The 25,323-nt window shown below is 42.9% G+C and overlaps 1 protein-coding gene across 1 annotated transcript; it reads right to left on the bottom strand.

The window, feature by feature from the left end:
* Window positions 1-1,529: 1,529 nt before the first annotated feature.
* Window positions 1,530-24,885, bottom strand: LOC311308378 (neuronal acetylcholine receptor subunit alpha-7-like; the record flags this gene model as incomplete). Its single annotated transcript, XM_084437337.1, has 11 exons — window positions 1,530-1,910; window positions 2,359-2,468; window positions 2,732-2,818; window positions 5,058-5,255; window positions 6,089-6,262; window positions 12,709-12,788; window positions 13,976-14,085; window positions 16,122-16,166; window positions 17,814-17,953; window positions 21,864-22,005; window positions 24,856-24,885. 11 exons carry the CDS (start codon window positions 24,883-24,885, stop codon window positions 1,530-1,532), a joined length of 1,497 nt encoding a protein of 498 aa, XP_084293463.1.
* Window positions 24,886-25,323: the final 438 nt, after the last annotated feature.

Below are 25,323 nucleotides of genomic sequence, written 5' to 3' on the forward strand. Positions count from 1 at the left end.
ACTTTTACCAGGCTTTTAGACGCAGATGAAGAGTAGGCTACTAAACCTCCACAGGTCTACTGTGTGACTCTGCTCCAACAACTCGGACGACTGGGAAAATGAGTCCCTGACAACCAAAAATCTTTTGAGAAATGTACTTAATTTGTGTTAACAGAATATTGAACTGGGGAACGTTATGACCCTGGGAACATAGAACCCTGGGAACATATGGGAACACAGGACCCTGGGAACATAGAACCCTGGGAACATATGGGAACACAGGACCCTGGGAACATAGAACCCTGGGAACATATGGGAACACAGGACCCTGGGAACATAGAACCCTGGGAACATATGGGAACACAGGACCCTGGGAACATAGAACCCTGGGAACATATGGGAACACAGGACCCTGGGAACATAGAACCCTGGGAACATATGGGAACACAGGACCCTGGGAACATAGAACCCTGGGAACATATGGGAACATTATGACCCTGGGAACATAGAACCCTGGGAACATAGGACCCTGGGAACATAGAACACTGGGAACATATGGGAACACAGGACCCTGGGAACATAGAACCCTGGGAACATATGGGAACACAGGACCCTGGGAACATAGAACCCTGGGAACATATGGGAACACAGGACCCTAGGAACATGGAACCCAGGGAACATATGGGAACACAGGACCCTGGGAACATATGGGAACACAGGACCCTGGGAACATATAGGAACATAGGACCCTAGAAACATAGATATGTGACCATGGCTATCCATTCTCTTCTGAAGGCTTTTCAATCAAGAATCAGGCATATATTCTTTTGAGCCAGTTGCACTCTACACATTTTCCCCTGGTTTTAAATGGGACCTATTCTGCAAAACTCACTTTTTTTCCTTTTTTTTAAACCTTAGCCTACTCTTTGACCTTGATTTGCCTTTTTGTGTGTTAAGGGTTTCATGAGTGCAATGGAGTGGCAAAGATTTGTTTATACAACGGTTAGTTCTGGTTCTTGATTCTGATTGGCTGGAAGCCGTGTTAAAATGCTTTGTAACAAACACCTGGGACCGCATATCATTCCATTTTCAGTATTAACACGCCTACCATTTGATCCAATGCATTGTAGTTGTTGTTGTTGCTTGGCAACCCTTTTGTTAGGGGAACTATTTTGCTCGGCGGAATTGAGGGAATGATGCTTCGTTTTGAATAAATGTTAATATTTTACATTGCTGTGTTTATTTTACACTAATAGCTGTAGTAACCGTTATATAAAAGCAATAAACCACTCGAGGCCGTGTGTTATAGTGATTTTATAACAGCTGGGGGGGTTTAGGCACTCCGCTTCACGCCTAACAACGCCCCCTAGCTGTTATAAAATCACCATAACACACGGCCTCTTGTGGTTTATTGCTTAAGTATATCATGTTCAAACCTAATATATTGAAACCTTTATGAGTAGGCTTTACATTTTGGTGTCATTTGATATTCAAACTCAGGTTACCAAACCAAAACTGTACTGCATTTCTGGCTTGTGACAAGTATAACTTTAGAGATTGCCTCCAGACACACGTATACCGATGGTGCAGAAGATGAAGACCAGAGAGAAGGCGATGAGGCAGAGGCGGTCGATGACAGATGCCAAAAACTTCCACTCGCTACACAGCGCCTCCTCCTCGTATTGGTCACGGAGGCGCTTAGCGATGTAGCGCACCTCCTCCAGGATCCTGGCCAGCTCGGGCTCCACCTTGCCCGCTGAGGAGGCTTGATCTGTGGGTAACAGAACCTCGTAGAGCATGTTGCTGTTGGTGGACTGGGGAGGCAAGCCGCTGGTGTCTCCACCGGGGACGCTACTTCCGGAATGCTTGTTACTGCCGGGGCGCTTCATGCACAGGAAACAGGCGCACCAGTTGAATAGGAAGACTTGAACCTTCAAACAAAATAAAACAGGGTGATGAGTATAAAAATTACTGTGCCTGACTTGAGATACTCTATCATCTCAAATGTCACAAAACAAATGTAAATTTACTGCTGACACCCGTAATCAGGAAGTATCAGCCTTTTGTGCACTGCCCAGAACTACCTGGAGTTTTATTATATATTTTTTTAAGATTAGTGGTGCTTTTACATTCCAACAATTGCTAAAATGTGCAGGTTACCAAACTCCTGTGCTTATACAACAAATCAATGTAATTTTGAGCAGGTGTTGATGCAAGATTCCAGCACCCTATAATTTACACTATCAAGGCGGTTAGACTTACCAGACACTCAGGGTTCTGCTCAGTGACCATCAATAAGGAACATGAATACTTTAATGTTCTCCAATAGAATGTTAACATGATTTCCAGGTAATGATGACGGTATGAAAAGGCACTCACCCACTTTGGCATCCTAGCTCCTCTTGGATCATGGTGATGGCATTGTAAAACCAGAACCGTAGTTAATACTGAGAGACCCACTATCACCATGGTGGCGGCAAAGTACTTTGCTGTAAAGAGAGAGAGAGATAGAGAGAGAGAGGGAGAGAGAGAGAGAGAGAGAGAGATAGAGAGAGAGAGAGAGACACACACACACAAAATAGAGGTGAGCAAGTGACAGGGCCTGTCTTATCGTTATCATATTCTGTGAAGTGGTGCTATTGTACACTAATTGTACGTTCACCGTTGTCTTTTGTTCTTTTTTTATTTTTATTATCTCTGAGAACTCTGTTAAAGCACCTGGACTTGGAGGTTAAGTCCCAGATTGGCTTACATATCACAGGCACTGACTCAGAGGTCGGCGGCATGATCTGTGCCACCAGCAGCATGAAGACGACCAGGGAAAGCAGAACAGTGATTCCTGTAACGAGACAGCAGCCCAGTCAACACTCTCTCCAGGTATAGTCACTATACACTATCCATCTACTCAGGGACTCTCTCGTCTGAAATATGACAAAGCTGCTTCAGCCATACTGTACATGTACGTTTTGACCATAGTGTCACAAAACACATTTGACTGCATTCAATACCATTCATTAGATTACATGTTTGAAAGTGAGACTATAATACTGTGAATGAGAATGATTTAATAAGGGGTTATTCCTTAGCCATACTGTATAATAGACTAGTTTTACATTTATGAATATTTCATTGAGCACGTAAAACCTGTTTCTGTTAAAATTGGAGTTCAGGCCCAGATTTCTCAAACCCAATTAGTATCTGTAAGGCAAGGCAAGGCAAGGCAAGTTTATTTATATAGCACATTTCAGCCACAGGGCAATTCAAGGTGCTTTACATGAGACATTAAAAGCATTAAAACAAAAAGCAAGACATTATAGACATTTAAAACAAAAGGCAGGACAAATTAAAAGCATTAAAACAAAAAGCAAGTCATTATAGATATTTAAACAAAAAGCAGGACAAATAGAATACAGGAATAAAAGTTACAGTGCAGTATACTGATAAACATAGCTCCTCTTAGAAAGCAGTGGCAAAAAGAAAAGTCTTCAGGCTTGTTTTAAAAGAACCAAGAGTTGCAGCAGACCTGCAGTTTTCTGGAAGTTTGTTCCAGATATGTGGAGCATAAAAACTGAATGCTGCTTCTCCATGTTTTGTTTTAACTCTGGGGACAGAAAGTAGACCTGTGCCAGACGACCTGAGGGGTCTGGATGGTTCATAGCATATGAGCAGATCAGAAATATATTTTGGCCCTAGGCCATTCAGTGCTTTATAAACCAACAGCAGTATTTTAAAGTCAATTCTTTGACAGACAGGAAGCCAGTGTAAAGACCTTAGTACTGGTGTGATATGCTCCACTTTCTTAGTCTTAGTGAGGACTCGAGCAGCAGCGTTCTGAATCAGCTGCAGCTGTCTGATCGATTTTTTAGAGAGACCTGTATACATGCCGTTACAGTAGTCGAGTCTACTGAAGATAAACGCATGGACAAGTTTTTCCAAATCCTTCTGGGACATAAATCCTTTGATCCTTGATATATTCTTCAGGTGATAGTAGGCTGACTTTGTAATTGACTTAATGTGGCTGTTGAAATTCAGGTCTGAGTCCATGACTACACCAAGATTTCTGGCTTCGTTTGTGGTTTTTAGCATTACTGATTGAAGTTTGTAGTGGATGTTTGCTAAAATAAAAGACAAGGTGTCTTTCTGGGTTTTATTATATACACCTGCGCCAGCGCCCTCAAGGTCTCAGGCCGAGTGAGCGCCATCCTACTCCATCAGTAGGCTACTTTTATTCATTCAGATCCCAGTGAAAGTGTCAAGGTGCCGTGCATCTACAGTAGCAGCAGCGGCCGGATCAAAACGCAGGCGAGCAAGTTCAGACTTTAACCCAAAAACGATGAAGGGGAATAACAAAGGTACAATGGCACAGCCAAGGAAACATGCAGGAAACAAGGGAAAACACACAGAGACACGGACTACATGCATGATGTGGAGCCGAGCCCAAACATGGCCGGCCTTTCACCTCCATTCACTTTTTAGACTTGGATAGCAAAATATTCCCCCCATTCATTGCCAATAGGGGAACAGAAACGGCCATATCTTGACATAACCTGGGAAGGTCACAGAGACAGGATTTGGACTGGAATAAAGTTGTTGACCTAGCGAAGGCATCAATGCCAAATATGTCCTGTTCACACGCACGTGCGCACGCACAGAGACGCAAAATGCATTCACGGGTGGAGGTCTGTGCTCTCTGAGCACCATTTCTAGTTTGCGTTGTATTGCATTTTTTCTATTCAAATCTGTGTTGCATTGTGGTATGTTCCATTTCATTCCATGCAATGAAACAGTATTGTATCCTGGTTGATCATGACCCTGATTAACCATGTGCTATCAATCCTTTGACAAGTGGTGACTGCACAGTACGTTTCTACATTTTTTCATTGTTTGCGACTACGTTTTTGTTTAAAGACATGAGGAAGCCTGGCTGACAAGTATTTAGTAATCCTAAGTGGTTATGTAAAACCAAAAATGGTATGAGGTTTGCACACCACACTACAAAGCTGCTCTACTACAACTAAAGAACATGGCTGCCATAAGTAAAAAGAAGAAAAACAAGCCGATATATTAAGTGAGCTCACCCAGCGAGATCTTCTCCCCCGAGTCTGCGGGCAGCAGGAAGACCAGCAGGGCCATGATGGAGACCAGCACGCAGGGGATGAGAAGGTTCAGGACGTAATACAGAGTCCGACGACGCAGGACGACCGTGAAGGTGGCAGAGTGGTAGAGCGTGTCTGGACAGCAAGCGTACATGGTCTCGTTCCTATGTCCAGTTAACTCTGAGTCAGGCACAAACCACCAGGGAATTAGATTAAGAGAGACACACAAGACCACACTTCTTGGATAAATATACATACGTGTTTCTAATGTGGTCCTTGATTTTAAAAAAATGTATGAAATTAAAGAAATAAATAGATATCAGGGAACTGGTTTTTGGTTGCTTTGTTCAAATATTAAAGATACTATTTCCCTCCACCAAAAAAGCGCCAAATAACAAAATCACCCCTCAAAGACAACATTTTCCCAACTCAATGACTTAAGTTAAAATTTAGACATTTATTTTTCAAATCTTTCCCTCACATTTGAATATTATTGTTCAACAGAATCAATATATTTCTTAAGTGTAACAGCCTTCCCTAAGGTCTTTCCGTAGTTTGTTAAAAATGTTTAATCATCGTGTTTGTTGCCATGGAAACAGCGAGGTTAGCATTAGCTGGTTATTCTGACTGGCTTGCATCAAGGATTGCATTTGCATCTTTAATTATATTGGGCTGCCAAAAATAAGAGCTTTGTTAAATGTGCTGTAAACTGTTTACTTTCAGTTTAATACTTGTCTTTAGTGTATGTGCTGACAGGATGCTTTTTTCAAAACTGTCTTCCCTTAATGAATAAAGGACTTTGGACAGAGCTACAATTGTATCTTAATTAAGCCTTTGTCAATGATGTTTTAAGGAGGGATACAGTATGTCTACTCTTCCTCACATCTTTGATGGAGTTTGCGTTTTGTGTGTGTGTGTGTCACTGTTCAGTAATGAGCAATAATATTAATGCTTCACATCCTCCAAGAATCCCCAAAACCCCAGATCTGGAGAATGCCACCTTGATGTCTCACCTACAAGGTCCCATTCTCCGTTGGTGGTGTAATCGCCATCATAGTTGGGATCCTCTGCCAGCTGCAGGTTCAGGTCACTACCGTCGTAAACCCACGAGCCGAACTTCAGCTCGCACCGCTGGACATCAAAGGGGAACCAGAGCATGTCGATGGAGCAGGAGCTCTTGAGGATTCCTATAGAGGACAGAGATGAAAGAGGAGGTCAGATGGAAAAGACTCTTTAGTCCACGGACGGCCAATATGTATCCGGGGCGGCTGTAGCTCAGTTGGTAGAGTGGGTCGTTCAATGATCGCAGGGTCAGTGGTTCGAATCCCAGTTCTGACTGTCCACATGTCGAAGTGTCCTTGAGCAAGACACCTAACCCCCAATTACTCCATACCAATTAGCGGTGGTAACGTCATCAACCCCACACACACCATCTAAAACCAACTCTCAATTCTATTCACTAATCTACTGCAATGCAATTATACAGTATGTACACTTCAAGCGCACACACACTGGAAACCACAAGGCCAGGCATTAAGCAGGAGACAGGACTATGATAAAGTGCAGCTAAGCTCCTCTGGTCTTGGCTGGTGATGGAACTGATGTATCTGAACTGATGTTCTGTAATAGAAAGCCTCCCTGCAGGATACATGTCAGACACACACACACACACACACACACACAGACACACACAGACACACAGACACACACACAGACACAGATACGCACACACAGACACAGACACGCGCACACACACACACACGCACACACACGCGCGCGCACACACACACACACACACACAGACACAGAGAGTACAGCTGTTGATCAGATCTAGGGGGAAGGATTGTCTCAGTACTTGTGTCTGGATCTGTTTGGGCTGCAATAACATTCAGCCTCGTTTCTGCAGCTGTGTGCGTCGCACTTCCACTGCAGCTTAGGCTGCCAGCGCTTCCTGTGGATCATGTGTTTGTGTGTTTGTGTGTCATGTGACACAGCTTGTTTACCTATGGTCACTACACACTTAAGTTAGACCCAGGTAGCCACACAGGGTGCTGGTTGTTTTAATTCGTAGATCCGCCCCAAGATTCGGATCCGCTCCAAATTTCACTCTGGATGACGAATCGAACAGGCTGTTGCTACTGTAGCTTGCAGGTTCCCAAAATTATTTATTGGCTATTCATGCAAAATCATGTCTTTCTGTTTGTGTTCCAAAATGTTTTGAATTGCTTGTATTGGGAGCTGATCTGGGGCCTGGTAACTCAGCGTTTGTGATGGGTGTTTACAGACCCCCTTCTGCTGACGCCGGCTCTATTGATAAAATTGTAGAATTACTCTCTGTATTCAAGTTCTGAGATGATTGTGATGGTTGACGTTAATCTAGACTGTCTGAGGGTGCTTCTAGTTGCCTTAAGGAAGTTAGTGGTAATCTCAGTTTATCCCAGCTGGTTATTGAGCCCAGTATGCCAAATCCAAATAATTATGCAAGATCTACCCTCATTGATTTAACATGAGGAAGGCCTATGGGTATGTGTTCAGAACATCTCCCTCTACAAATCCATACAAAAATATTTCATTTCTGCTGTTAAGTTTTGGAGAAATTCCATTACAAAGTCTTACTGCACACAGATCAGAAATGTCTATTTCTCATCTTTGACAGTCCACAAAATCTGAATGAATCTTCTCTAATAGATGTGACAGGAGTTCAGCATGTGGGGTTTTTAACTTGGGTATAAGTGACCCTTGCCTCACGGCATGTTAGAGGTATTAGATTGGTGAAAACGAGGTCACACACTGTTGTAAGGAGACATTTTTAATCTTTCAGATTTTTTATCCTTTGCACGGCAGAGACTGATGAAATTTAGGTGGCCCTTGACAAACTTTGCAGAAACATTTATTTTTTATATCTGACAAACATGCTCCTTTTAAGAGGATTCGAATCAAAGAGTATCACCTTGGTTTTCTCAGGAGCTGTCAACTTTGTTCGATGATAGGAATTCTGCATAGTCTCATGCCAGGCGCTCAGGAGACACTCAACATTGTCTTTCCTTCAGAGAACTCAGAAATAGATGCACTGCAGCTGTGAGAAAAGCTCAATCTGATTAGGGGCCGCGCAGCTTTAGATGGGCCCTCTTGTATTTCCCAATATTCTATACCTCCTTCTACTTCCCAGGAAGTCTGACTTGCCATGCATGAAAAATCACTCCAGTTCTGCGGTCTTTACACTGGCTTCCTGTTATGGGGCGGCTGTAGCTCAGTTGGTAGAGCGGGTCGTTCAATGATCGAAGGGTCAGTGGTTCGAATCCCATCTCCGACTGTCCACATGTCGAAGTGTCCATGAGCAAGACACCTAACCCCAAATTGCTCCCAATGAGCAGGTTAACACCTTGCATGGCAGCTACCACCATTGGTGTGTGAATGTGTGTGTGAATGGGTGAATGAGAGGCCATTGTAAAGCGCTTTGAGTGCAGCTAAGGTGGAAAAGCGCTATATAAGTGCAGTCCATTTACCATTCCTGTCTGTCAAATAATTTACTTTAAAATACTGCTGTTGGTTTATAAAGCACTGAATGGTTTAGGGCCAAAATATATTTCTGATCTGCTGCTACGTTATGAACCATCCAGACCTCTCAGGTCGTCTGGCACAGGTCTGCTTTCTGTCCCCGGAGTTAAAACAAAACATGGAGAAGCAGCAATCAGTTTTTATGCTCCACATATCTGGAACAAACTTCCAGAAAACTGCAGGTCTGCTGCAACTCTCAGTTCTTTTAAATCAAGACTGAAGACTTTTCCTTTTGCCGCTGCTTTTTATTAAGTCAAATAAGTATTCATTCGTACACTGCACTAACTTTTATTATTGTATTATATTTTGTAATATATTTTATCTTTCCTGCATTTTGTTTTAAATGTCCTTTAATAATGTGTTTCTTGCACTTTGTCTTGATGCTTAATGTAAAGCACTTTGAATTGCCTTGTTGGTGAAATGTTCTATACAAATAAGCTTGCCTTGGCAGGGCAGGGCAGGGCATGTATCCACTAAGGCAGAGCATGTATTCACTAAGGCAGGGCATGTATCCACTAAGGCAGGGCATGTATCCACTAAGGCAGGGCATGTATTCACTAAGGCAGGGCATGTATTCACTAAGGCAGGGCATGTATCCACTAAGGCAGGGTATGTATCCACTAAGGCAGGGCATGTATTCACTAAGGCAGGGCATGTATCCACTAAGGCAGGGTATGTATCCACTAAGGCAGGGCATGTATCTACTAAGGCAGGGCATGTATCCACTAAGGCAGGGCATGTATCCACTAAGGCAGGGCATGTATTCACTAAGGCAGGGCATGTATTCACTAAGGCAGGGCATGTATCCACTAAGGCAGAGCATGTATTCACTAAGGCAGGGCATGTATCCACTAAGGCAGGGCATGTATCCACTAAGGCAGGGCATGTATCCACTAAGGCAGGGCATGTATTCACTAAGGCAGGGCATGTATTCACTAAGGCAGGGCATGTATCCACTAAGGCAGGGTATGTATCCACTAAGGCAGGGCATGTATCTACTAAGGCAGGGCATGTATCCACTAAGGCAGGGCATGTATCCACTAAGGCAGAGCATGTATTCACTAAGGCAGGGCATGTATTCACTAAGGCAGGGCATGTATCCACTAAGGCAGAGCATGTATCCACTAAGGCAGAGCATGTATCCACTAAGGCAGGGCATGTATTCACTAAGGCAGGGCATGTATCCACTAAGGCAGAGCATGTATCCACTAAGGCAGAGCATGTATTCACTAAGGCAGGGCATGTATTCACTAAGGCAGGGCATGTATCCACTAAGGCAGGGCATGTATCCACTAAGGCAGGGCATGTATTCACTAAGGCAGGGCATGTATCCACTAAGGCAGAGCATGTATCCACTAAGGCAGAGCATGTATTCACTAAGGCAGGGCATGTATTCACTAAGGCAGGGCATGTATCCACTAAGGCAGGGCATGTATCCACTAAGGCAGAGCATGTATTCACTAAGGCAGGGCATGTATCCACTAAGGCAGGGCATGTATCCACTAAGGCAGGGCATGTATTCACTAAGGCAGAGCATGTATTCACTAAGGCAGGGCATGTATTCACTAAGGCAGGGCATGTATTCACTAAGGCAGGGCATGTATCCACTAAGGCAGAGCATGTATTCACTAAGGCAGGGCATGTATTCACTAAGGCAGGGCATGTATCCACTAAGGCAGGGCATGTATCCACTAAGGCAGGGCATGTATTCACTAAGGCAGGGCATGTATCCACTAAGGCAGGGCATGTATCCACTAAGGCAGGGCATGTATTCACTAAGGCAGGGCATGTATTCACTAAGGCAGAGCATGTATTCACTAAGGCAGAGCATGTATTCACTAAGGCAGGGCATGTATCCACTAAGGCAGGGCATGTATCCACTAAGGCAGAGCATGTATTCACTAAGGCAGGGCATGTATTCACTAAGGCAGAGCATGTATTCACTAAGGCAGGGCATGTATTCACTAAGGCAGGGCATGTATTCACTAAGGCAGGGCATGTATTCACTAAGGCAGAGCATGTATTCACTAAGGCAGAGCATGTATTCACTAAGGCAGGGCATGTATCCACTAAGGCAGAGCATGTATTAGATAGAAATGATACAAGTCCTCTCTTCTGGATGTTGGTACTGATGGTCTCTGCCCAGTAGACCAAGTCTCTCAGGTCTCCCTTCAGCTCTTTACACATCTTGAAGTAATTGATGCTTTGCAATCCATAGATCCTAAGGGACAGATGTAGGCTACTAACATGTTAGCGCCTGTTTTTGGCATTATTTCGTATAACGACATGGCAAGGTACTGCATGTACGAACAGACCGCACATGCGTCAAAACGCATTTCACGCGGTGCTCGCAAATGTTAGTACATCTGCCCCTAAGTATTCTAGAGGAGAGGACCATTTAGATTTATTGTATCGGAGCCAAGTCCCGAACTCCGATACAGGAGCGCAACAGAAGTTCTGGAGACCTTGTTGGTACTGTAAATAACCTTGCTAATCATTTAATAGTACTCTGGGTGACTGTGGTTCAGGTGGTAGTGCGGGTCGTCCAAAGATCGTAGTGTCGAAGTGTCCTTAGGCAAGACACTGAACCCCAAATTGCAACCAATGAGCAGGCTAGCACCCTACATGGCAGCCACCATTGGTGTGTGAATGTATGTGTGAATAGGTGAATGAGAGGCCATTGTAAAGCTCTTTGGATAAAGGCGCTATATAAATGCAGTCCATTTATCATTTACTAAGTCCACGTCAATCAGGATTTAGAGCCAATTACAGCACAATTTCACCATGACATTCGTTACAAATGAGGATTTCACCAGTAGATGAGAGGAAACACTGTGCTGCCCTCTTCATAGATCTGTCAAAAGCTTATTAATCTTAAATCAGTCTTTAATGCTACTGTAGTAAAATTACATTTCTGTTGTTCTCAAGCATCAGAAATATTGATTATGATGAAGTGCTTAATATATCTACTGCTAGTGGCACTTGAGAGTCATTGAGTATAAATCTTATCTTTTGATGGAAATTTTTCTTTTAAGTTTCATGTTGATAACCTCTAAGCTGCTACAGAAAATTGGCTTCCTGTACAGAAACAGATCTAGCTTTCCTTTGATTAGTAGGAAGAGGATTGTTGAAACGGTTTTCTTATCAGTTTTGAATTATGGTGATATAATTTATAGATGTGCTGCTGCCTCAACTCTTAAACAACTGGACTCGGTCTATGCACAGGGGCTTGGTCTATGTCTATGCACAGGGGCTTGGCATTCCGTGAGGCGTGCGAGTGTGGCGCCTGGGAACAAACCGCAGACCACGTCATCCAGGACTGTCCGATATACCGGACACCCAACGGAATGTGTGGCCTGACGGTTGTGGATGACGAAACGGTGACATGGCTCCTGGAGGTGTGCCCGGATATATAGCCCGGGAGACCCCCTCACCCAGGCTTTGGGGTGATAAAAGGATAGCCCCTCGACCCTGAGCCGGGCGGGAGAAGAAAGCGGCGGTATAGCTCAGGAGGTAGAGCGGGTCGTTCAGTGATCGTAGTGGTTCGAATCCCGGCTCCTCCTGACTACCTGTCGAAGTGTCCTTGGGCAAGACACTGAACAACAAATTTCTCCCAATGAGCAGACAAGCGCCTTGCATGGTATCTGCCGCCATTGGTGTGTGAATGGCGCTCCGGCCCAGTGTAACAACTGGATGGGGAGCGCGTTACAAATGCAGTACCTATACCTAAAGCAACAACTGACCAAAACGACGAAGGAGAACTTCATACAGTGGCAGGTTCTCGAGTTAACGGTGAGACGGACAGAGAGAGACAGACTCCTCCCTTTATTGTACGATCTGCTCTCCTGCTCCAAGTGATGCACCCAGACTACCTGCTGACTGATAGGCTGGCTGGCTGACTGACAGGCTGACTGGCTGGCTGACTGACTGACTGACTGACTGACTGACTGACTGACTGACTGGCTGGCTGACTGGCTGGCTGACTGGCTGATACACTTACTGCCGATTGGCTGACTGGCTGTTTGATCTACTGACTGGTGTGCTGCTCTAATGAGGAAACCTCAAGCACTCTTACCTGGAAGCACATGGACGCAGGACCCATCAGGTCTGATCAACACGTTCATGCGGACGGTGGCATCAGGCCTCTCGTCAGCACTGAGGATGATATGAGCTGTATGAGAACCCGACAGGGAAAAAAGCCAGAGAACGCTAATAGATCTTTGTAGATTGAAGGCGCTTTTTGGTAAAGGGGTTAATAGGTCATAAAAAGCAAGGCACTCTTCATTTAGTTGACATGCTTTTATTGTTATAGAATGTTCAGTGGAACAAAAAGCTTACAAACTCATTTTGATAAACTGCATTTCAGCACTTTAAAGGCATTTAAAGACATTTCAAAGGTATGAAGAGTGCCTTGTCCCTCTACACACTTTTTTTTAACAGCACGATGTGTTTTAACACTGTACAGAACAGTAAATCAAGGTCAAACTTGAGCTCTTGTGAAAAAGATGATAATACAAATACATCGATACAGGTAGGTACATTGCAACAAGCACTATACTGTATGTGCCATGTCCTCCCCTCTCTCTCTCCCAATGTTCCTGTCAGTCTATATAATCCTATATAATAAAAGCATACCAACTATCTTTGTATCTCGAGCATAACAACCTCCTGGACCCCCACCAGTCCGGGTTCAAGGCTGGCCACTCGACAGAGACTGCCCTCCTTGCAGTGACAGTCACTCCATGCCGCGAGCACAAGAACATGGAGAGAACTCTAGCCATTGGACTGAAACTATGTGTTGGTACAGACCACTGACTAAAGGTGGGGAAAACTGAATACCACGTTGTCTGATCAGGGAACGTTGATGTCAAAGCATTTCTCTGTGACTCACCCGGAATTCTGTCTGCTGTTATACTAAATAAATGTTGAATCGGATCTACAATTCTGTTCCGGCAAACTACTTTCCTCTGATTCTTCAATACCGTTAATAATCATCATATATCAGCTGTACTGCAGTACATGTATATGTTTATGTAAAGTAATAAATGTAACTACAAAAAACTGCTTCAAAATATTGTAAACGGTAAATAAATAAGATGAATTGCAGTTGTTGTCCCACTTTTCATTGCTGCCCTGTGCAACATTTAGGCCCTATCCAATGACCTGCTCCCTTCTGTTAAGGCCTGGCATTGAAAGGTGAAAAGTACATACATGCGCTGTATTAGTGCATAGGCTACTGTAGGCTATTTGAGTAGAAAAGCATGATGCTTGTGGAAACAACATCACCCCTTTAGAAACAGAGACAGAATCAAATGCTTTCATGCAATAAAATAATGTTTCACCTGTTATACAGTACAATATCGGGCTTCCAAACGAGACTCTCAGGAAATATTGCCGAGGTCACACCAGGGTAGTCTGACGTGTTCCACTGGAGATAATCATCCTTCCACTCCTGGAGAGAAAGATATCACATGCTTCATTCTACACATATCTGTACTGTAAGCCAAGCTACGCTGCGATTAGAGTCATGTTTTGGCCTCTGCCGGTAGGCTAAATCAGAGATTTGGATAAACAAAGTGTTATCCTTCTAATGCCGGGCTCAGACTACAGGATTTTTAGGCCGATTTATCCCTGATTCACCCCTTCCGACAATCGGAGGAGAAATCTGGTCTGGAACGTTGGTCGGGGCCGATGATCGGCCCAGATGATCTTGTAACGTGAGGGGTTTACAGATCCAATCTTATACCTCCCGATCGGCTGGCAGACCCATCGGGGCGGCCCCGATAATATCAAACATGTTTGATATTTAAGATTATTACGTCCCGACTTTACAAGTGAGACGGCGAGACCAGTGTTGCTCCCTCGGGCACTATAAGATCCTGTAGTGTGTGCTGATCCGTTATTTTCAAATCTTGCTGTGTGTGCTTGTTTGAGATGCGCAAGAAGAATATCTGTTAAGATTCTCCTTATGTGCGTGATGTAACCCGATTTCGAAATTGGTTAGGATTTTAAATATCCTGTAGTGTGAGCCCGGCATAAGCAGATGCGTCACAGTGTGAGTAAAAAGGTGTTTGGAGACACTGTGGAGACCCCCTAGCTTCCAGCAACCATGGCTCAAATGTTTCGGCATCCCCTCCTCCCTCTACCTGTGTCTCCCCAGGTGCCCCTCACGGCCTCGCTCAACACCTGTTCCCTGTCCCAACCACCGTACCCCTGACTCAACACCTGTTGTCCCAATCACCTGCCTGTCATCAGCCCAAATCTCCGGACTACGCAAGTGTTCCTCGCCAGATTGTGCCATAGCCAAAGTGATAATGTACCAAACCAAACTAGTCCTGGTTCATTCACCCCCCTCTAGTGATTTCTCATTAGAAGTGCCCGTTAGACTCGCATCCGCTCGCCTCCAGATTCATGTGCTTTTGGTCCACTCCTGTGGGTTACCATAACATCAGATATATTAAGGGTTAATCTCAGACAGCAAAAGGAAACCAGTCAATATCAATTTTCAGTCTTTTTTTTTTCTTACAGCATGTATTGCAGGAGCATAGCAGCAATGTATTTAAACACTGTACAGTCCAGTAGGTCAAGTTTAAACTTGAGCTCTTGTGATTGCAACAGGCACTATAAATTTAAGGACCATGGTGTTCATACTAGTCACAATGCCTAGGGAAATATAGGCTGCTCTGATGCAATAGCAGGTGTTAAAAACGATTCTTGGTCGAACACCAGGGCGAACGCAACTCTGCTATTCCAGCACATCTCTGCTCATGCGCCATGCTTTTGGCATAAATGATTTTATAGAAAACTGATATACTTGTTTGTTATCCGTTTTAAATCAATGAATCAATAATTTTACTAAACAACCGGTTATTTAAGGAATGAAACTTTTTAAACGAAATAGCCTGTACAATGGGTTTAGTAGGGGCTGCGCAGTCAAATGATTTTCTAAATCCATTTTTCCCTGTAAATACGTAATGTAAAAAAAATCAGAGGTCTATGTCCAAGCATTAGATATTTTTTGTCTCTGGCTCCAAGACAAGTAGGCTTCCAGTGTCTGTTTGTCGGCAAATTAGCAGCATTGCCTACTCGGTGCAGCGCCTCTCATTCAAAATATTAAGATACTGTGCAGTATACTTTAATTCTCAAAAACAATATTGCATTGGTTTTCAGAAAAAGAAGTGATGAAAAGAGGAAAAACCAAGGCATGTCTTCACTGACAAAAGACATCTCAAGATGTCTTCACAAATGTGTCATAAGACACGTCTTAAGACATCTCAAGACAAGGTGATGACTGAGTATGCATGTAGCCATGTATTCTCTTATCAAATTCAAAAACATCAATTAGGAAGGAAAGGGTGTTGGAAGGTGTGAAAATACTATTAAGGGAAGTGTGGAAAGATGGAAAGGAGGGTCAGATACTAAGGTAGATAAGAGTAGGCATATTTTGTATGTTATAACATAGCTCCACTGAATCATGCAATATCTTACCAGTGACAGCATTAAGCTGGTTGTCAGAACTTGATTCTTCTCATCCTAAAGCATGAAGACACTAGTGAGCATTTTGCAATAACAAGACATGCCAATCAGGAATCAGGAATCAAAACATCAAGAAACATACTGTACATTATGTACATAGCAGAAGCAGCATACTGAGCTAGTAATATGGTCTTCATCAAATTGCAGCAAAATTTGAAAATATCAGCTGTGAACAGACTTGGTTGAGATTTGAAATAGCTGTCTGTATTTTGGCACAAGACATTCATGATTGTGTATTCTGTAGGCTTATATAAGATATAGTGATAGTTGCAGGTCTCTGCCTAGGGCTCCAAACCCTAGACTTGCCACTGGATACTTGGTCGCATGCTTTTCAAACAGAAGGCAGAGAACATTAGTCTCAAGACTCTCATATGGAGTCAAAATGAGGCCAGAAAGCATTGTAAACGTAAGTGAAGTATTGTAAACGTAAGTGAGGTATTGTAAACAAAAAAATATGAATTCTCTCACGCTGCTCCAGTTCATCAGCACTTAGTCATTCAATTCGCCTTATCCACCTGGCAGCCATATTGGTCAGTCTGTGGTGCGGATAGGGAAGTGCCCGTTGACTTCAATGTTAAAAGTTCGCTGTAAAAATACCACTTCAAGAGCCGAAATAGTCAAAATAACAGGCTGAATACACTATCGGGGTTACAAACTCATCATTACCAGACTCTGATTGTTTTTCACTGCCGTTGTTTTCGCGTTTGGAAATACATGGAGGTGAATGAGCCATAGTGAGCTGTCAGCTGCATTCACTCCGATGTATTTCCAAACGCGAAAACAACGGCAGTGAAAAACAATCAGAGTATGGTAATGATGGGTTTGTAACCCCGATAGTGTATTCAGCCTGTTATTTTTACTATTTTGGTTCTTGAAATTGTGTTTTTACAGCGAACTTTTAACATTGAAGGCAACGGGCACTTCCGCATCCGCACCCCTCATTAGGCTACGTCAGACTGACCAATATGGCAGCTGAGGTGAATAAGGCGAATTGATCACGCAAGACTTGAGGAAATCAGAGGCTTGCATTGCTGAAGATGATAAGTCACTGTAGCTTGTGCTCATCAGGATTGAAATAGATGAGACACATTATAAGACTCCTTTTCATCACGTGTAACTGAGTTGAATTGGCTGAACTCAATACCCAGGATAAATACCGGCCTGCTGTAGTAGCTGGTGAAAGAGCTGTTAATGGAGGTGGTCATGAGTCCCATGTGTGTAAGAGGACCCAAGATGGAGCCCAGCAAATGAGGGGCAAACGAGGGTGGAAGCAATACTGATGAGCAGAGCAGTGACACCTGTTAGATATGCAAGAGATTCGTATCAGAAGACTTCATACTCTGTACTTTACTGCACTTAGAGATATATAGTCAGCGACATTTTCTGCCCAAAACATGACCGGTTTCATTGTTTAATTTCCGAAATTGTGACTGGACCTATAACAAAACTCTTTTTTCAGATATTTCCCAATCTCTACCTCGCCTAAAATTGTGGCTTCCAATAGAACTGATTTCAATGCTTCAAAACACTTTCTCTTAACAGTGAGCAGTGAGTCTGCCTACACATGGTCCAGCCACTGCTATTACCCAACAGTGGAGGTCCAGTATGGCCAGAACAACTTTGGTGTGTGCTGCCAGAACTCACCACATCCAGGATCTGCTTCAGGTTGATACTGATGCTAACGGTGATGGGCTTGTCGTCGTTGGAGACTGGCCTCTCCAAAGGGTTGTAGTTGGCCATCAGATCCTTGTATAGTCTATGCTGAGAGGGCCCTTGCAGGGATACTACAACGAGAGAGACAGAAAACAATAGACATGTATAAAATGCTTACTTGAGAGCTTCTCAAATACAAGATACTTGTGTTGAAATTGCAAAATGTATGTTAACATATTACTACTGCCTTCTTTATGACAAAACAATTAATGTAAAACATTACTTATTCGACTTTGATAAGAGTCAGTGTGGTTGAGCAGTTTTCTGGCTACAAAATCAAGTGGATGAAATCCACACTATTACCATCAAACTCAACACTAGACCCATCTGCGCTACATTCTCATACACCCATAGTGAAGAATTTTATGTACTTAGGGATTGATGTCTATCCACACTAGTAAATACCCCTACTAAAAACTTTAAAAGCATTCTTAGCCGTATAGAGATGGACCTAGACAGTATAGAGATGGACCTAGACAGTATAGAGATGGACCTAGACAGATGGTCACATTTTGCTCACTCACTACAGGACTCGCTTTCTTGCATTAAGAGACATTTTACCATGAGTGGATTTCTTTTCATCTATGCTACCGCTAGCCCCTCCCACCAAATACTGGGACAAAATGAATTCTCTAGTTTCCAAATTAATATGGGATGGAAGGTGACATCGGCTTACAATGTCTACCCTGCATCATCATATATCTACATTGTGGTCTTTCGGTCCCTAACATTATTTCTGGTCTTTTGTACTTGGTCCTGTTTCAATATGGTTCAACCCCCATGCATCAGTCCCTCAGAGGCCGGTGGAGGAGAGGCTTGCTTTGTGCTTGTATGAAATGCGCTATATAAATAAAGTTTGATTTGATTTTTCCCACAGGCTGCAAGACTTGCTTCATGCAGCTGTACCATTTAAACACTCCATGTCCCAATAGGGCCTATCGTTTCTTTTATATATTACATAATTATCTGTATTACATAATCTGCCTGGCTTCTCTTTCTTTTTGTATCTCCAGTTAAGGTCTTCTATGAGGGCATAAGGTTCCCCCTGGAACACAAAACTCACCCCTCAAGCTTTGTATAGCAGCTTATACAAAGAGGGTCAAACCAAGAACTTGGTATCTGTGTTGTATTCCCTGTTCTCTCAGTCTTCCTACAGATCCCTACAAGTACAAAACGTGTGATCTAGGGATCTGGGTCTCCCCGTTGATGATGGATCTATTACATGGAACAAAGTATAGCGTAGTGGCGGAATCCCGCAAGAATCCTGATCATCAACAGATCCATCTGAACTTTATTCATAGGACCTACCTCATTGCAAGGAAGCACCACACAGTGAAAATGATTTCCTCCCCACTGTGTGACCTCTGCCCTGATACAGTATTTATTTTATTACATATGTTTTGGAGTATAGCCCTGTTGTGCCTTTTTGGAGCCAAGTCTCTTCGACATTGTCAGTTATGTCAGGAAATATAATACCATTTTCACCTACAGCCATGCTCTTAAATGATTTCAAGGTACCACATCCTGGGAAAAGAGTCATGTTAGCAGGCCTGACTGCTGACATTATAACAGTACTAGTTCTGATACCAGTTGGAGCACACAGTCACTAACTGGCCATTTAGTCACCCCGTGTTCACGGAAATTCAATGTCAAAATGCTCTATGGAGGACACACACGTCTGTATTTAAGCAATAAACCATGAGAGGCCGTGTGTTATAGTGATTTTATAACAGCTAGGGGGCGTTGTTAGGCACGATGTGAAGCGGATTTAGTGCCTAAATCACTATAACACACGGCCTCCAGTGGTTTATTGCTTTTATACAACGGTTACTACATCTATTAGTGTAAAATAAAGACACAGCAATGTAAAATATTAACATTTATTCAAAACGAAGCATCATTCCCTCAATTCCGCGGAGCAAAATAGTTCCCCTAACTACTACAATGCATTGGATCAAATGGGAGGCGCGTTAATACTGAAAATGGAATGATATGCGGTCCCAGGTGTGTTACAAAGTATTTTAACACGCCTACCAGCCAATCAGAATCAAGAACCAGAACTAACCGTTGTATAAAGAGTTGTTTAGCTGTCCTCTATACAATCAACTGTATAGTGGAAAGTGCCTATGATTGCTAGTGGCACAATGTATTATAGCATACAGTCAAATAAGTCAAACTGTAAATGGTTAATAGACAAAAGCCCCTGACATTTCATGGGGTTCTATGGTGGTGGTACCTATACTGCTCTCTCTCCCACTGCATTGCTTGGTTTGGCCAACATTAGCAAGCTAGCTAGCTAACGCTAGCTGGGCCTACTATTGTGAACAAACCTGTGAACGGGGTATTTCTATTGGCTGTCTTGACTTGGGTGCAGTAGATATGAAAGAAGCGCTTTATGAAAGGAGGGGCAGTATTCTTGGTTAAAATGAGCCAAAATGTAAATTAATTAAAAATCCGGCACATCACCGTCTGTCCGATGGTGTCTGAGGAAAATGCGGATAGGAGACAGAGTTTGTCTTCTATGTGTTGGATTGAGTAAACAGGATAGGCACATCTGGTAGAGATCACATCTGGAAGGGGCCAGAAGTAACAAGAGAACTTGAAAACACATTCCAAGAAGTCACACGAGAGAACGACCTCATGAATACTATAACATTTGAAAAAGGATATGAGGGATCAGAGAGAGAAAGGGGAAGAGACAGGAGGGAGAGAACGAAAGACGCATAAAGAGAGAATGAGAGGCCATTCGATTTTTCATAGATGTTGATTATTTTTTCCCCACTGCATTTTACCACCTCAACTTTTCTTTTTTCTTTTTTTTAACTCGACTTTTTTCCCACTTCGTTTTCCCCCGCTGACAGTAGAGTTCAGGTGGCATGCCCCCGTGTCGATGTCAATGGGAGCTCCATAATTCACCAAAAGGAAGAAAACATTTTTAGTTTTAGCTCATCAGTTGTTATGATTGGTCCACAAGCGTGCAATGTGCCACAACCGCTGTTAGTCTTATCCTAAGAGAGAGAAGATTCAGCCAGATTGAAAATGCTTGTAGCCTAGGCTACTCTCGTCTGCACCATGGGAGCAGACAGTAGGTGTGTGCATGAGCCGCGCCCGGGGACCAGTACAAGTGCTCCTGTCTGTCTTCGTCAGGGATGGACAGCGTTAGTGATCTGTCCTTCTGCATGTTTTTACCTTAACCCCAGCAACAGCGCTGGGCAAGAGGTTCTGTCTTCAGTGGAATGTGTTGGTTGGTTGGTTCGTTAGCAGGATTATGCAAAAACAATCAGACTGACTTTAATGAAACCCGATGGAGACATGTAGCACGGGCCAACGTAGAACCCATGTAGCACGGGCCAGCGTAGAACCCATGTAGCACGGGCCAACGTAGAACCCATGGAGTTTTGGAGCCGATCCACTCGTTTATTTCCCCACAGGATTACGCAAAAACTACTTGACCAATTTTCATGAAACTCAGTGGAGGGGTGAATCATGGGCCAACTTAGAGCCTATTACATTTTGGACCGGATCCATGAATGAAAACAAAACTTAGATTAAAGTCAGCTCCCCATGTGGGGGTGCTAGAGACAGGGTTTATACTGGGGTGTGTAGGGTGCACCACACTGCCCACCACCAGTTCCCTTCACCACCATTCATTAAGACTTGGGGCTCAGGGGGCTCATTACAGAAACGTCCTGAGCCTGAACTGAATCATTTATCAGTTTAGGATGACACTTAGGAAATTTGGTATTACGGAAACATGTTTCATAACTGCATTTAGGAAAAATCCTCTTAGGATAGGAATTTAGCCAAGTTAGGAATCCTAAATTAGGATGGCATTGTCCTAAATTCAATAGGCCTATAAATTCCCAAAATGACAGCAGCACTGTTTATTAAAATGTGATATTTCTTGGGATAGAAAGTAACCAACCATGTAGATTTCAAACATGTGGTCAGTTTAAAGCTCCGCCGGCTGCTCTCCCCGACTGAGGCAGCCGAACACCATGCAGGCAGGGTGGGGCCCCATGTCATGCAGGGTGGGGCCCCATGTCATGCAGTAGGTGCCCGTTTTTCCTTTCCTCCCCTGCCCTTCAAACACCCTGAATCCACCGCTGCCTAATGCACACACCTATGGGTATTAAAAAATGTTTTCTCTGACAGACACATGAAATGTTAGTGATATTGCTAAATTAAAGAATATACTCCATTTTAAAGCCTCTCAGGATGTATCTATTGACACCTTTAGATAGGAGGTCGCATCCAGTTTGACTTGAGAACTCTGCTGTGTCAAGTAACCAAAAGACCAAAGCTGTTCTGTTACAAATACGAAGAACACTAATGCATGAGTAAATTATAGTAGCCTACATGAAACGCATAATCGTTCCAAATTCCATGATGCAAAGATGAAACTTATCAGATACAGACAGTAGCATGTTTAGACTCAGGCTGTGTCTAAATTGCCCAGAGCTATTGTGAAATACTCAGTAGCCTATACAGGCTTCTTTAGAAAAGTGTCTACCGAGACGAACAGAAAAAGTGTTGGGAACGCATTTCTTACCATTAAAGAAACACGCGGCCACTGCGATGTATAGGACAGGATTCCAACAACCCATTGTTTTGTCTCTCACGGAACCGCAGCAATACCTACAGATAAGCCACTTTATCATCGATTAATAGTTCTCTACACTCTGTGGGGTACTTATTTAGACCGTTATTACTCCTCCCACCCCGGTTGACAAGGGTCTGTCGATCTGATTTGTGGTGCACGTGTTGCTCTCAAGTGACAGGTTACCGGGGCGCAGATGGACGTTAAGCGCAGCATAATATAGGCCTACTCGATTTCAAAATAACGAAGGAAAAATGCTTTTATAAGACATTGTTTTGGCTTTCAGATGGGCCCTTTCCAATTTGCATTTAGGCTCCGCTGTTAATATCTAAAATCACAATGGGCATTCGACCAGTAGGCTCCTAGGCAAATTTTGCTAGATGAGATGACATCTGGTGATCATAAAACAGTATTACAGAAATGATTCCACAATGTATTGAAGAGAAATACCTACAAACCTGCTCTAGATTTCTAGAAATATAATAATATAACCATAGTGCTATACGATAGCCTTTAGTGATCCCCGGGTGGGGAAATTTGGTGTCAGGACAGAGAGACAGACAGCAACATCAATCAACGCTAATTAAAAGGTTCCCCGTTCAGAAAACTTTTTGGTTCCATCTTAACCTTGAATAATCAAATTCCTACATTAGATAACAAAATAGCCTACATGTAGCTGCCATCAGAGCCAGTTCAGTTTTACTATCAGTTAGTATAATTTATAAGTAGGATAATAAATACATACATAGTTTGACATAAATACAAGAATAAATAAAGAATAAAAATGCATAGTAAAACAGATATTTTGTGTTAAATATGGGTAAAAACATGGATAAAGGGGACCTATTTACTTAGTGGAACTTGTAAGGTAGTGATGTGGTCAACAGGTCATTATTAGTCTGCTGCGCTTTAGCAGCCACGAGACTGTTCAGATTAACGATGGCGAGAAGCAGGCAGCGCACACGTTTATTTCTGTCAGTATAATGAAGATGTGTTGCTGTAAGATAAAGTAACAAGAAGTACAAAGATTGTCGAGGTTTCAATGCCCTGGAAGTTTATTTCTACTCCCCTAGAGTTAACGCGGCCAATGAGGTATGCATTTGTAGACTTGTCTAGCCATGTTTTGTGCGCTAATTTGATGGGTTATGCTAGAGATGTAACAGCTAGCCTACGTTGTGCTATGAGTAGCTAGCAATTCCAATGTTAGCAAGTTTGCTAGTTGCATTATGTGTATCAGCCACGAGGCGATTTAATGTTAGCTTTAATTATTGTGCTGTGTCATGATTAATGATTCTTTGTTATTCTCTATGAGAATTCTTTTATTTGATACTCAGTTTATCCTTTTATTTCTTTCATTCAGTTCTCACGGCTAAGGCTTGAAGGCATACAAGCAATAAATGCCCGTATATAAAGAACACCTTGTGCTCGTGTGTGATACTTGACCTGGGGGAGCTACAGTGAGAACTCAAGCTGATCGGCATGAGGTGAAGAGATGAATGAGGTCGCCTGCCGTCGACAGAGCTACAAGCAAGTTGATCAGAGTCTCATCGAACTCTAGCTTCAGAGAGATAAGGACTGTGCATACACCAGTAACCTAAGCAAGCAACAAGAAGAGTTTAGGAGCATTCTGTGGTTAAGCCGTTAAGAAGTAACACATTTAAAACAAGTTAAATGTAAAGGATTGGTTTAGCCTCATCTATTGCTTAAAAGGGACTCTATAAGAGCTAACGTGTGAATGTTTTGGTGTTATACGTGCATGTCATTGAAGTTAAGATGTTAATCCTACAATAGTTATAAGAAACAGTAAGCAAGTTTGAAGTGTAAATTACATTCAAAGAGACTAACACAGAAGGTTAAGCATTATCTATATACGGTAATTACTGAGTGTTTTAAGGTTCATTGTGAGTGAAAATATGCTATTTGAGTTGAAAGTGTTTAGGATCATTTAGGTCATTAGGCTAGTTATAATTAGGATAGGTAAATAAACTAAATTAATTAGGCCTACATTTGAGTTTCAAGCGACTAAGCATAAAAGAAATAGTAAGTTCTAACTATACTAGAAATGGCTGAGTTAGAGAGTGGAGCCAAGGAGCTAGACAGTAGTGGTGAAACTCTAGAGTTAAAGCAGCAGTCTCAAACCCCAGATAATGTAGTTTTAGACACTACCCTTCTAAATACGCCAGTAGTAGAGGTAGAGACCCAAGCTGCTGCAGATGAACTAAGAAGAAGTCAAAGAAAAAAGACGCTCACTGAAAAGGGTCAAGAACTTCAAGACGAGAAAATCAAAGGGCTTCAGTGGTGCTTCTTAATGCTCTATAACAAATGGAAAGCTCTTGCTAAAGGGGCTAAGAAAACACTTAATGGCCCTCTTACCAGTGAGATCTTACAAGACCTCATGGACATGATACGCAGTTCCTCTACAGAGGTAAAGCGCGTGTATGAAGACCTGCGTCGTCACACAACCCCTGATGCAGAGATCCGTCGCCAAGTAGACACATGTCATGCTGTCTCAAACCAAATCTTACACTATGCAGACAAACGTCTTGAGGAGAAAAATCTTCTTGAAGAGCACACGTTCTGTATTGAAACCAATTCTGTCTTCTCAGCTACAACATCCCATAGCGACTTCCAAGATGATTTAAGGTCAACTCGCTCAAAGGTGAGATCAAGACATTCAAGCCAGGCTTCTATGAAGCAACAAGAAGCTGCAGCTGAACTAGCCGCAACTAAAGCCACTTTGGAGGTCTTACAAGAAATGGAACGCGAGAGACAGGAGCTTGAAGCTCTTGAAGCTGAGAACAGAAAAAGACTTTCACTACAAGAAGATGAAAATGCTGAAAG

Source organism: Borostomias antarcticus (assembly GCF_949987555.1).
Source record: "Borostomias antarcticus genome assembly, chromosome: 4".
In the NCBI taxonomy this organism is placed as follows: Eukaryota; Metazoa; Chordata; class Actinopteri; order Stomiiformes; family Stomiidae; genus Borostomias; species Borostomias antarcticus.